General features: G+C 37.8%; 1 protein-coding gene across 3 annotated transcripts in view; it reads right to left on the reverse strand.

Annotated features, from left to right (window-relative positions):
- The window catches only part of SCEL (sciellin), a 252,536-nt gene that overhangs the window by 109,278 nt on the left and 128,518 nt on the right, over window positions 1-14,740 (reverse strand). Inside the window, exon 7 of one of the 3 annotated variants that reach the window (XM_054701462.1) lies at window positions 11,792-12,012. The exons of 1 other annotated variant lie outside the window; for it this stretch is intronic. In XM_054701462.1, the coding sequence (XP_054557437.1) occupies window positions 11,792-11,965 (174 nt within the window). In that variant the 5' untranslated portion in view covers window positions 11,966-12,012. Of the gene's footprint in view, window positions 1-4,862; window positions 4,978-11,791; window positions 12,013-14,740 lie in introns of those variants that run through there. One more of the 3 variants, XM_054701463.1, reaches the window with a different exon arrangement.

Here is a 14,740-nt window from a genome sequence, read left to right on the forward strand (position 1 = left end):
TATCTCTTTAAAATATGACAGTTACCAAAATAGTGCATCTTAATAGATTTATAATCAGTGGTGACTTCCAAGAAACCATCAAGATCCTTGTTCACAAATCCTACATTTACAAATAAAATATGACACGCCTTGGCTCTGAGCACAGATAGCAATAAAGTTTGACATGAATGCATCGAACAGAAAAAAAAGTTGTGACAACTTTCACTATTAACATAACTGATGAAACTCAAAATCAACCTAAATTTTTGGTCTTTTTGTATAGCAAACGGTCAATAATCTTTTTCTTAAAGAATCAGCTAGTAAATATTTTACTTTAGGCTTTGTGGGCCATGTCCAAAAACCCAATTGTGTGGCTGTAGCAGAAAGCAATCATAGACAATTTGTAAAGAATGGGTGTGGACAGAATAGTCTACAGTGCCTGCAACTGGCAATTGGGCCAATCTCCAAGCATGTTAACCAACCCTATTGAAAAAATATGCCTCTTCCTTTTCCTCACCACCTATAGAGGGGGGATGCTAAATGACAAAAAGATCATGAATGCTTCATTGTCTAGTCAAGAGTACTGAGGTTTTTCATCATCAATTGACTTGCCAAAGATCCAACAACTTCATTTGAATAGAAGTGAGACCAAGCATATTCAAAATTATAGAACATTCTTGACCATTTACTGTGTTAGGTAAGCTTTGAAGTACTTACACCTAATTTGATCTCATCCTGACTACAATTCTTTAAAGTATTGTTATCACCTTCATTTCCAGATGAAGAAATTGAGATTCAGGAGGTTAAGCAACAGGCCTATGATTTCATTGCAGGTAAATGACACAAGGAAAACCAAGGCTTTTAAACCCTTGCAGCGTGCTGCTGCTATTCTGCAGCTCCTACTATTATCACACACCCACCATTCCACTTCTCATGGCAAATTATTCCATGATCCCCGTGAGTAGAAGCCTTTTCACTTTAGTGTGTGTATTTTCTTTTGTGTGTGCTTGGAAGTCAATGCTAGCTGTCCTCCCATCGCATCTGACCTAAGCTGTCATGGCTAGGATTCTTTCCCCTTAGAAGGACTCATATAACCTGACTAGTCTATCCAGTCCAACTATAATTCTGCAATACAGAAACAGGGAGTGGACCTTGACTTTACACACCCAGGGCCAACCCCAGGTAGAAAGGCTGAGAAATGTGTTTGATCTTTGCTTACACAACACCAACCCAAGAAAACCCACATAAGGGAAGTCTATTTATTTCATGCTCCCTCCTACTCTGTTAGGTGCCTGAAGCAGCTCTCAGGCTCATTCCATTGTCCCTAGCCACTAGAAATCCAAGGAAAGTTCCCAGGAAGACTAGACTGTAACCCCTTCTGGTTCACAAATAACATGTTTGATTCTTTTAGAAAGCCATTGACAGATATGTTAATTGGATTTATTGTGGTGATCATTTTGCAATATACACAAAATCAAATCACTCTTTTGTACACCTGAAATGAATACAATGTTATATGTCCATTTTATCTGATTTTAAAAGAGAATAAAAAATAAAATTTTAAAAGCTAGTCAGATTTTGCTATATAAGCATCCACCCTCTATCTACTTTGTTTTTCTATAAGCCTGTCAAAAAAGTAGGTGTAGAAAATGTAGGAAGAAATAAAGAGCCATTCACTGTACACTTTCAGAATGAAAATATACATTTTGGGTTTGTCCAATATAACCTATAAATCACCCATCATTAAAAGAAAAAGCCATCACAGGCAAAATGACAAAACTATGAGCTGGGGGGAAAAAATGTTCTTTAAATTGATGTATTCATGTTACAGAAATCAAACATTAGTCTTCATTTATCCTAAATGTTAATGTAACCCACTGTTACTGGTCCATTTACTTAAGGAGAAAGTATGTGGTCTGTGAACATTTATTTTCATCTCAGATTCTAGAAAAGGACATTTTCATCAGATTACTGAAAACTATGTGTATATCACCTCCCTGCCTTTCCTATTCACCTAAGCTCTATTAGGCTCTGTTAAAATAGATAAGTTCAAATGAACAAAATAAATGGGGACAAACTTCTGTCTTGCAGCCAGAGTAATTCCCAGTGGGCTTCTAACGAAGCTACTTGGTAAAGTCTGTTGTCCTTTACTCTTTCATTTATTTATTTCTCAACTAGTAAGAAAAAAAAAATGGATTCAAATTGGGTGAGGTAGCCCATAGTAGGCTCCAGAAAAGTAAGACTGGGATAGTGATGCAGTGGGTTATGTTATCAAACACCTTCCTTTCCCTTCGGCTCACTCAGCAGAATCAAAGGCAGTTAGAAAGGTGTGTTGGTCGGGGGCAGCGGGTTAGGGTGGGGCAGAGAGTTCCTGAGTTTTCTGCAAAGATTAGGACAGAAAGTCTACATATTTCACATAAGTGGATTTGCCAAGCTAGCAGGGGCAAATAAAAAGAATGTTAAAAATTATGTCACTAATGTCTTTTACTGGGGGTAAACAAACTTACTTAAAAATAACTACAAAAAAATTACCATGTGAGCATCTGATCTCATTGAAGTGCTTCAGATACCTTGGGGCAAATTCCTAACCAAAAAACAGATTGTAAAGTTGTACCTAAAGTTCCCACAGCCTTTTGAGTGGCTGAGCAGTGTCCTGGGTACCCAGGGAAGGTATGCAGTCCGCCCTGAGCACTGACCCACCCTTTTCCAGCCCAATCTGACAAGATCTGAGCAAATAATACTCTCAAAGGCAAAGACATTCTTTAGGGATTGTGCAGAGGAATTTGGCAGCTGTGTCTTCCTAGTGAGGTGTGGCTTAGAGAACAAGTTCCTCAGCCAGAGGGAGAAGTTTATCCTCCAGCTTCTCCAGAAGAAATCACCACTAAATTCTTTATCCAGAAGTGCACATTTACATTAAAAGCCTTCAACTGGAATTATGTTCAGTGAAATAAGCCTGAAGGAAAAAGAAAAATATCGGATGGTTTCACTTATAGCAGGAATATAGGGGAACCAAATAAGATATCAGTGTAAAAAAAATAACAGTACAAAACACAACAAAGCAAAAATAGAGAATTATAAAGCAGAGACATCCTGCAGGGGAGGAGGCAGGAGAGGGATCAGAGGGAGGGAGGGAGGAGCACAGGGGACTGAGGTGATGGTGCACGGGTGCATTGGGGAAGGAAACTCTATGGGGACTACACCTGAGGGGATGGGGGGAGCAAATATTGTTCAAAAATGAACAATGATGTAAAAATTTTTTAAAAATTTAAAAATTTTTAAAAAGTCTTCAACTGCTACTGATATACAGAATTATATACTCAATTACCTAGCAAATGTTACTTGTACAGAACCAAGTAAAGGATGGGAAGTAATATAGGATCATATATATTATTCTACACCATTTATTCCCCCTTCCCTCCCTTCATGGGACACACACGCACACACACTAGCTCCTGGTATTGACCATGCACTCTGGAAACCCAGTTAAGGATGACTTTAGTACCTCATATCCCGGGGGATTGATAGGATCCAGACCCAGAACAAATCCACACAAGGTCCTTTTTCCATCATAAAGGGCACTGTACATGCAGAAATACTAATGTTTTTAAACTAAAATCTTGTTTTCTTTCCAGTCATAGAAAATGTCAACAGCTTGAGAGAAATTTGGTTCCATTCCCCACTGGTATATCTCAAGGATTCCTAGTACTAGAACCAACCTGAGGTCACTATCTCTCTATTTTTGATATGTGGCTCTGCTTTTTTTGGACAAAATAAGATATTAGATGCTGTTTTAGTCTGTTCTCCTGCAAATGGGTAAAACTATTTCTCTATGGAGAGGAGGAGTCTTGTGCCAAGTGAGACAGCCAGGAAGACCGCCGAGGTGTGCTGAGCTGTCACCCTGAGCTAACAACTGAGTCACTTGATTCTCCAGGGGAGTCCATTTTCATGGCCCTGTGAATCATTTGTGAACGAGGCATGACCCGCCTGGAAGCCAAAATCCAGTGGGTGGAACACTGAAGGGTTTTCTGTTGTTGTTTTTTAATAAGGAAGACAGACTTGTCTATGGGTTGGAATAGATGAAATAATGGGCCAGTTCCTGGAGGCCAGAAAGTCAAATTGAAAAACAAGAAGGATGCTGGAAGAAAGAAGTCATACAAAATGTTGGTGGGGTATTATTAAACCTTTGGGACCAGGTTAGAGTCACCTCAGGGATAGAAAGCTAGACTGAGTGTATTTAAGTCAAAATTATTTAATGAACAGTGGTGTATAGCCTTTCCCACTACTGTGCCATGTTAGATCATTTGAACATTGCCTGCCCTACTATACCCTCTCTTTTCTCTATTTCCCACATCAATTTTCAAAATAAAAGTACTCACACAAAGATTAACTACATAACCTAGGACCTGCATAAGATACATGAAAAGGAAATTGATGTGCCCATAAAGTCTAATGATGGTAAGAAATTATTTAATCAAAAACCATGATGGCAGGGAGAAGGGTTGTGAATTAGGGAGACAGTAATTGGGGGATAAGGGAATGAGAGACTCCCTAGGGTTGCTAAGCACTAGAGAATATCCAAAATAAATTGCCTGTGTATTTCTGCCAGCATTAAAACATTTAAATATTTTGAGCACATATGACCATACAGAATACTATTTTTGTAAGTTTGTGTTGTGCAGATTATTCATGAATAATCCGACATTAATCACCTTCCAAGATCTCTATCTGATTCACAGGGGCTAAATGACTGGCAACTACTTTACTAAGAATCCCTGCCAGCAAGGTTTTACATTATTTCCTGCCTGTAAGATACTCACATGAGCTTTGAAAGCTCCCTCTCTCTCTTTGGGAGAGAAACAGAAACCATAATATTGTTCACGTACCATGGCAGGCATGTCATGTGCTTTGGCAGATGGTAGATGTGAAATGTTCCTAGAAGCTTCTGGGCATCCTCCTGTGAGTTATTTCATTTCAATAGTGAACAAGAAACTGACCATGTTCAGTCATTTCCTGCAATTCTTGCAAGTCCTGATTTCCTGAAAGCCATCAGTAGTTTTGTTTGACTTTCATTCTCCCATTCTTTGTTTCCTTACCAGAAAGCTGACTAACAATAAGAAAAACATAAATACCATATTAATTATTTTATTTTATAAATAGTCCAGATTTTTATCTCAATAAAAAATACTAGTTTATAATTAACTCATCTCAATTAATTAGCATATAATTTGAATGTCTGGTTCTTATTTGTTTTATTTCAATATTTACTTTTTTTTTTAAGATTTATTTTATTTATTTATGGATACAAGAGTTAGGGTGTAGGCCAAAGGTACAGGTGGTGAGAGGATTCACCAGAGACAAAGTGGGGAACATAACAGGCGGATCTACTGAAATACACTGCTGAGGGGAGCAGCAGGTGAGACAGGAGAGGTCTGCTGTGCCATGTGGGTTAGTTCCCTGCCTGGGGATAAAACTTGTGCTTCAGTGTCTGCCGATAGCTTCATAGTGTTGAGGCAACCCCTTGTGCCACCAGGGATGCCCGATATTTACTTTTAATACTATAAGAACTTTAAAAAAGACATCTCCCCAAAATATATAGATTAAAATGGGAGATGTGCCTCATTAGCTATGCTTAATAAGTTATGATATGCAACAAAATTATGATATGCAGAAAATTATGAAATATTCCAGAAGAACATTAAATAATATCTAGAAATCGAAACAGATCTCGTGTTCTTAGATAGGAGGATTTAATATTACAAAGAGAGTAATTTCTCCTCAAATAATCCATAGGATTTAGGCAGTTCTAGCAAAACATCAGCAGAGGTCTTAATCGAAATATATCAGTTTATTCAAAATGTACATAGATGAGAGAATACCCAAGAAATTTCTTAATAAAAAGGCAGTGGTGGGATGCAGGAATTTTCTCACCAGATATAAGAAAAAAAAACTGTCATAATACTCTGTATTGTGACACATTGGGATAAATTGATTAATTGGACAAATAGCATAAAAGGAAACACACAGATATTTAACATTGATATATAACAAAGGTGTCATTGCAGACCAACGGGAAAAAGAGAAAGACTACTAAATATAACAGAATCACTATCTCATACCAAACATAAGAATAAAATCCAGATTAAGAACATAAAAGCTAACATCAGAACTTTAAAAATTTAGAAGAAAACATAATTGATCATGTCTCTGACCTCAGAGTGGGGGAGAATGTCTTAAATGAGGCATAAATCACCCTAACCGTAAGAGAAATCATGCTCTGTCCCACTCAATTAAATTTAGAACGTGAAAGATGGATACTGGAAAGATTCACATATCTGTGGAATATAAATAACCAAAATATAGATCTAACATATGACCCAGCATTTCCACTCCTGGTATCTACCCAAAGAATTCAAAAATCACTAATTCGAAGGGATCTATACACTCCTATGTTCACTGAGGCACTGTTAACAATAGCAAAGTTATGGAACAACCTCAGTACCCAAAGACAGATGGCTGTACTCAGTTATAAAAACAAAATGAACTCTGCCATTTGCTACAACATGAATGAAACAGGAGGGGATTAAGCTAAGTGAAATACGTCAGCAGAATGATAAATACCAAATGATCTCATCCATGTGGAATATACAGAAAACAAACACAACAACATTGGGAAAAAAAAAAACCCACAAAAACAAAAAACAAAAAAGAACTGACAAAACTAAACCAAATGAAACCCTGGAAGTATGACTGCAGATTTGTGGCTACTAGGGGCGGGGGTTGAGGGGTGGGGGGTAGTGAGGGTGATAGCATAGGAGGGAGGGTACATAAGGACACAAGGGCCTGTGGTCAAGAACTATCGGTGCTTGGGTGGTGGGGTCGGGTGGTGGCATACATCTGAGGAGATGTGAGCATATTCCTCTAAATCATATACATACTGTTACCTCAATAAAGGAAAACAAAACTGAAAAGACTATAGAGTGAGAAATATATTTTCCAATGCAATACAATGTAACAAAAAGGATAGGCTTCCAAAATAGTCAAAGAATTCTTATGGTTCAGTAGGAAAATTACAATCCAATTGAAAAATCCACAAAAAATGAACAAATATTTCACGAAAGAGGAAATATGCACAGTCATAAACCTAGGAGATAATCCATTAGTAATCAAGAAAACACAAATCAAAACCACAACAAAGTATTATAAGTATTTATGGTTAAGTTAAATCATGGTCTTAACTCTAGATGCCATGCCCTTATCCCTAGACTATGTGAATACTTATATAACTTCCATGGAAAAAAGGATTTTTCTCATTTCTTTTAAGTTAGGGCTCTTGAGATAGAGAGATTGTCCTGGATTATCCAGTGGGTCCAAGGTTCTAATAAGGACACAGAGGGGTCCTCCCTGGTGTCACAAGGGATTAAGTCGCAGCATTATGAAGCCGTACACAGCCACTGCAGCACAGCACGAGTTAGCCCTGGACAGCTAGGGAAATAGCCACCTGGCGCAGCAGACCACTCCTGTCTCGCCCACTGCTCCCCTCAGCAGCGTATTTCACTAGATCCTCCTGTTCTGCTTCCCACTCAGTCTCTGGTGAATCCTCTCACCTCACCACCACCCCCTGCCCCCGCACCTCTGGCCTGTACCCCAGTCATATATGCATAAATAAATGAATCTTAAAAAAATTAAGAATGCTTAAAAAAATAATAAGGACACAGAGGATCATTGTGAAATAAGGTGATGAGGTGATGAACACAGAAGTCAGAGGCTGAAAGATAACGAAAAGTGAGCATTCGCAGCCCAACCCTGCACACCATATGAGACACATCACCATTTAACAGGGACCAGCAAGGGCACAGATGTCAACTCATACAATAAATGTTATGAAAATTAGAATTCATTACTCTTCAAGATCTAAACAATACGTGAAATTTTTAATATTTTATAGATTGTGATATAGCATTTAAGATAATTACACATTTTATAATACTAATTACATGATAAAAAATAAAACACATAATATTTCATAATAATATACCCTTTACATTTTTCCTCCACCCCAGTGAATTGTCTTGTGTGATTCACATCTTTAAAATGCAGCTTATAATTAGTATTAGTAACATGGTGCTTAAAAATGCCAACCTGTGACAGAGATGCCACAGGGAGCCAAGGCCTCCCGTCTCCAATATGTTCCTTAATTCATATATTTGTCATCAGGTGAAAGAAAGCCCCTGGCTTCCCTCTCAGAGATTCACACGTCTCATGTTGCAATGGACAAATCTGCTCCAGGGCTGCCAGGGCTCCACTCTCCACCCTCTGCCTCTGCCAGTTCCTTAAGTTGCAGAACTGTGTGCACCTGATTCCATGGGCTTGGCTCATTAGTCCCATTAGGCTTTTGCTGCAACTGTGCCTGCACCAGGTTTGCTGGCCTGGAGGCCCAAAGGACCCCTGGGGGCACAACTTTTCCCCAACCCCCACCTTCAGGAGTCTTTCCCTTCATTATAGCATTCAGCCTTTCCAGCAACTAGTAGGTTGTTCTTCCCCATCTCATCACTTATTATTTCTTCCATATTTTATCTTAGTGTCTCTAAATTACAAATCCTTGTGATATGGACCCAAAAGTGTAATTTTATGAACTTTGTCAATGTCTATTACTCCTCTGGCTACACAAAAGGTATTTAATAAGGAAAAGTAAGAACTAAGCCAAAAATGGAAGGAAGAGAGAGAGGGAGGGAGGAAGATTAGATGCAGCTCAACCTAAACATTTCATGAAATATGCTATTAGTAAGCTTTTTCCAACAAACAACACAGGTACTGAGAATATATTTCCATTTTATTATATATGGTTAAGGAGGGAAATCAGAGCAGAAAACGTGAAGAAAATAACTCACCGGAAGTGGGACATAATGAAGAAAATAGAAAGACAGGAAATAAGGGTCATATGTTGACACAGGAAAACCTGCCGAGAGTTTCATGACATAAATCCAGGGCACCAAAAAATAACTTAATATTTACTTTATCAGTTAAAATTACTCCTGAATTCAATCAAGGCCACATGCCATAACTTTTAAAAGTAATACTAAAACTGAAGTGTTACTTCGTCCAGTTTTCTGTTTTTATCTGTTTAAAATTTCATAATGCAAAGTCTGGGTTCTTGAAGGCTTCTATATCTAGATGTGTCTATAGATGTAAATGTATACGATATTTGATTAAGCTGTACAAACAAATTTTTTACATTTTACTATGTTTATGTTCTACCTCAATTAAAACAAAGATTAAGCTTAAACAAAGATTAAGATTAAACAAAGATTAAGGGAAGAGTGTGCCTGAGTTTGGCAAAAACATTGAGGAGGATGTGCAGTGGTTTAAGCAAGAGATAACCTTACCCTGAGCCAGGGTGATGGCAAAGGAGATAAATAATATGAAATGATTTGAAGAGTATGAAAGGAAGTAAAATCCACAGGACTTATGGTTGGTGATAAATTTGCAGGTTCAGAATGAAAGAGTCAAGAAACAGGCCCAGTTTCTAAGTCTCTGTAAAACTAAACTAGGTAAAAAGCCCAGGAATCCTGATTCTGGACTGAGGAAGAAATCTCCAGTTACTTTTCTCATTTATTTGGAAAATATACACTGTTACAGGCTGAATTATCTCCCCCTAAATGTCATACTCCGAAAACCTAGCCCTCAGTACCTCAAAAGTGCTGTATTTGGAGACAGGGTCTTTTAAAATGAGGTCATTAGCATGGGTTTTAATCAAATATGATTGGTGTCTGCGTAAGAAAAAGAAATTTGGACAGACATATATAGGAAAGACCATATAAACACGGTGGAAGGCAATCGTCTGGAAGCCAAGGACAGTTATCTCAGACCGGCCCTGCCTAAACCTTGGTCTCAGACGCCCAGCCTTTAAAACTATGAGAAAATGAATTTCTATTGTTTTAAGTCACCCAGTCTGTGGTGATGGTGGCCCTCGTTAGCTAATGCAGTCTCCAAGCCAGAAATTCTAATAGTCTGTTCTCTACATTTTCAGGTTTACAGGAGAGTACAGCAGAGCCTGAAGCACACTGATTTCTGCAGAATGATATGAGTAGCTACTTTGATTATTATTGCAAATGAAAGGAAACTGACAAACATTATTAGATTCTAAACTCACCAAATTCTCTTCTGATCTTTTGATAATAAAATTAAACTTCACATAATTGCCACAAATGTACGCATGAATCCTGATTTTGCTCCTTTTGGGTGATTACTGCATATTAGCATAATTATATCAACAACAGCCCCCATGCCTGTCATTATTACTAGTTAAAGAATATTCCTTTATGCTCGTGAAATCTATATCATGACAGGCATGAAAAGGCTATGTTGCCATTACAAGAAATGGTTACCAGGGAAATGACATGAATGGGGACAGTGGGAGACATTGGAAACAACAAAAAAACTGCACTTCCCATCAAAGCCAGGCCACTTCAGGCTGCTATTCTTGCATTCAAAGCCAAGAGAAACTGACAGAGCAGAACACGAGGAGCTAAGCAACGAGGCTACGCAGTCCCAGAGCACAGCTGCATATCTGTGTTCAGAATAAGAGAAGTCATTCTCCCTGTAATAAGTAACTGGAGCATGAATTTTGCTGAGGATGTTGGAGTAAATGTATTTCAACTGCAAGTGTGTGGTCGAGATCACTGTCCGAAAGATGCAGGGACAGAGAAGCCTTTGCCCTCATGTGAAACATGACCCAAAGTGAGTTCACTGAGCGGTGTTTTCCATGGCCGCAGAAAGGTCGTAAAACATGGTGTCTTCCCAGGTTGAGGCCCAGGATCATGGCTTTTACTGCACAGTTAGAGGCTTTAGGAAGAGCAGCCACCACCATAAGAGCGATTAGGAGTTTGTAAATCTGAACTCAAATTCAGCATGTTGGTCACAGAGAAGAGTCCAGAAAAGTCTTGCCAGCACCGTGATTGTCAAGAGGAGGAACACTGCAGAAGGAAACTATAATCCCAATGGGATCTGCCAAGCAGATCTGTGAGAGTTTATTTTAAAGCTAGCTTAAGGATCATTCATTCAAAGTCAAATAAAATGTATTGATTTTTGCAATTAAAAAGATCTGTATTTATTGCAACACCTAAAAAACAGGGGAGGGGGGAAAGCCAACCAGCAACTTAACACTTTTGTCAATATTTAGGTTAACTTCTTAGATGATAAAAAAAACTAATGATTCTGCTGGATGTGTTTTTAAATGCTCACACAGTATCTAGGCTGTCTGTTCCTCTTATGTTGAGTTTTTCTAGAATCTAAAGTTGCTATTTGTTTAACCAAGAGAATGTTTTAGAGCAGTTTTAGATTTAGAGAAAACAAATTACAGAGTTCCCATTTACCCCTTGCCTGTCCATATCGTCCATTGTAACCAGTGGCTGAAGCCAAAAGATTGTTACAGGCTGTGCTCCCTGAAGGGTGTTGCTGGTGAGGATAGATAGCCCCAAGGAAAATGCTAAAAAGCTTAAAAGTATTTGGAGGTGGAGGACTGATAAGAAATATATGAGCCTACAAAAGGAGTCTCAGATTATTCATTGTTCCAGATTCAGCTTTTGAGGATCCAGTATTTCGGGATTCAGCATTTTGGATCAGCCATTTCAGCCCCCACCGCACCTATCTTCCGAAGGCTGGTATGGCCTCTGAAGGTGGAGGCCTCTAGCAGCCAACCTCGGAGAGGAAAAGTTCAGAGATTTTGCAAGTAGCCTAGTGACTAAAACTGTTTCTGGTTTTGTTGCTGTTACAGGCTGGCAGAGAAGGCAAAGACCCGGAGCCAGGCACCTACCTGAGCTGCATGAGTCTGGCCGTTTGTCGAGTCATTTGGCTGCTGCAGGTGCTGTTTTGAGTGTGGCTTGTCTGGTGACGTGCTGGGCCATCTCGGCAGCTCTGGGAGCATCTCCTGTAGTGTTTTCTGTTGTCTTCGTGATTTGGAACCTGGCCTATAGTCTTGCTGCCACATGTCCACAGTGGCAGGAAGACGCCATCTTGGACACGTGGCCTATTATACTAAGTGGCAGGAACAAAAATAACGTTTTAGACTATGAGACCAAATTAGTGGTTACCAGAAGGGAAGGGGAAAGAGGGAGCATAAGTTGGGTAAAAGAGACCAATTATATAGCAAAAGACTTTCAGTGGTGAACTTAATCTAATATATAAAGACATTGATTTCTAATGATATGCACCTGATATTTATATAGTGTTATAATGCAATGTTATGTCATTTTAAAAAAGAGGGATTTGTTCTCCCACTCAAACAATATTTACATGGGGGCACAGAATTTGTAAACAAATGCTAAAGTTTTTAATAGGTTTACTTTTGTAGTGATTTAAATACAGTGATTCTGAAACAATTTAGATATTTTATTGGCTAGAACAATGAGCAAATATGTCTATGTTTTTGAGAACCAGTGTTCTCAATAAGGAAGAATGGGAGATATGAACACAAAATGATGAAGGGAAGGAAAAAAAAAACCATGGGAATGTATTTAGAATTGAATTATTAATGTGGATACAATACCTAAAATACGTTGTTATGTATATAAATATGAATGGACACCTGAACAGGAATCTGTTTTGCAAAAATATGTATTTACTATCTTCATTTACTGAAATGTCCAAGGAGCAAAGACACTTCAGTAATCATAAGCAAATTTGGCTTTCTCCAAATTTGGCCTAATCTCCAAATTTGGCTTCCAATACCATTTCCACTTCATGAAGCTCCACTTCATGGAGCTATGTTGAGCTAAAGTCTTTAAAAATTAGTATCAAATTTATCTGCACAAAGATTTGCAACATTAATTAGGCTGAGGATGCCAAGACATAATGTGGAATTCACTAATCACCCATGAGCAACTAGATTCTCTAACACAAGATGAGTCAGTTGCCAAGGGCATTGGAGAAAATATTAACCAAAATAAAAGGTGGGGTTCCAGAATGATTAAAATTGTATAGACACATGTTGATCCTCAACAACGTGATCCTCAACAACAAACACTGAAATTTAGATAATGTTATACTGCAATAATACTTCAGTAAGATGAAAAAAAGTCATAAATGATTGTTATGTCTGAAAGTAAAAATGAACTTTTAAAAAAGTATGGGGACTTGTCACTGGACAAGGAACCAACTTGAAGAAGTTTCCAATTACCAAATCAAATTGGGGATAATCAGGGATGAAAACATTAAGTACAGTAATGAATTATAAAACTTTGAAATATGAGCTATTGTTACTGATAAAAGGAAAATGAGGGAGAAACAAAGTCTCAAGCTTAAGGCAGAATATTCTGTGCTGACCAGTACTTGTGGACAGGGTGAGTACTGGAGTTGAATCATCACATTGTAGCACCATAGAAAAGACTAGATCTGGCAAGAATCATCAATAGATGCTAACTATGTCTAGAGAGAAATTTTGCTAAAACCCAGAAATTTGGCATGGACTTATCAGTTTCTTACCACAAACTGCTAATTAGTTTCAAGTGAGAAAAAGAATGTAATTACACAAGGGAGAAACTAAGCAACACCTTTGCAGAATGATTTAAATTAACATCACCAATGAGGAACAGATGGCCACTGTGTGCCTCCAGACAGAAGACCTTGAGAAGGACATACTACTTGTAAAGCATTAGTTTGAGAATGTATAACCTGACTCTAACCACTGGGAAATATCAATGAGAAGGTGTGCTAAAGCGCCTCTGATTAAAAAAAGGAGAAAAATGATAGTCTTCAAAAATATCATTGGTAAAAAGGAAAGATTGTGGAAATGTTGCAGATTAAAAGGTTAAAAATACAAGAACTAAATGCAATATCTGAATCTACTTTGGATCCTAAGTTGAAGGGGGGAAATTCTGTTTTAATTTTTTTTGGATAGTTTATACATGAAATCAATGAAATTCTCATCAACAGATAGTAGGATAAAGAAATTGAGGTGGCTATAGTTAATGGCATACTACTCAGCTGTTAAAAAAGATGAAGTTATGCCTTTTGGGACAATATGGATGGACCTTGAAGTGAAATAAGTCTGAAAATGAAAGACAATTACCAGACAGCTTCACTCATTTGTGGAATATAAATAGCCAAATAGGCCAAACTCAACAAAAATAACTCTGAGACTCTGTGCAAAACAAGGTTGCTTTGGGGGTGTGGGGGTGGGAAGGTGGGGGGGGCGGTAATATGATAGTGCATTGGCTCTAGAGCTTTGGTGGAAATCAAGTTAAGCATGTGCACATGTTGAGGTGTGAGGCATGTGCACATGTTGATTTGTAAAAATGGCAAATCAATAAAATTTAATTTAAATGATTGTGGCAATTGAATAAGTATAATTGCTGGGATAAAACCAGTGTATCAGTGCTACATTTACTGGAATTGATAGCTGAACTGTGGTTATAAAAGAGAATATTCTTATTTTTAGGACATATACAATGAAATATTTAGTAGTAAAGTGGTGCAGGGTTAAAGAGCCATGATGTTTATAATTTACATATAATGTAAAATACATAAAGAGAGTGAAGAACCAAATTACCAAGCAAATGAAGTAAAATGTTAACAAGAGGAATCCAAGTAAAGAGTATAAGATGTGTTGTTTGTATTATTTTTGTTCTTGGAAATTTTTATAAGTTTGAAATATTTCCAAGTAAAAAACATATTAGGGAAAAATATCTAATTAAGCATTTGGTGACAATGAATATCCTTCTACTGGATTCCTAATCTCCCATTAGCTAAACAACTCCTGTTCATC

This window comes from Talpa occidentalis, unplaced genomic scaffold (assembly GCF_014898055.3).
Source record: "Talpa occidentalis isolate TD23 unplaced genomic scaffold, MPIMG_talOcc4v2.1 talOcc4.5, whole genome shotgun sequence".
Lineage (NCBI taxonomy): Eukaryota > Metazoa > Chordata > Mammalia > Eulipotyphla > Talpidae > Talpa > Talpa occidentalis.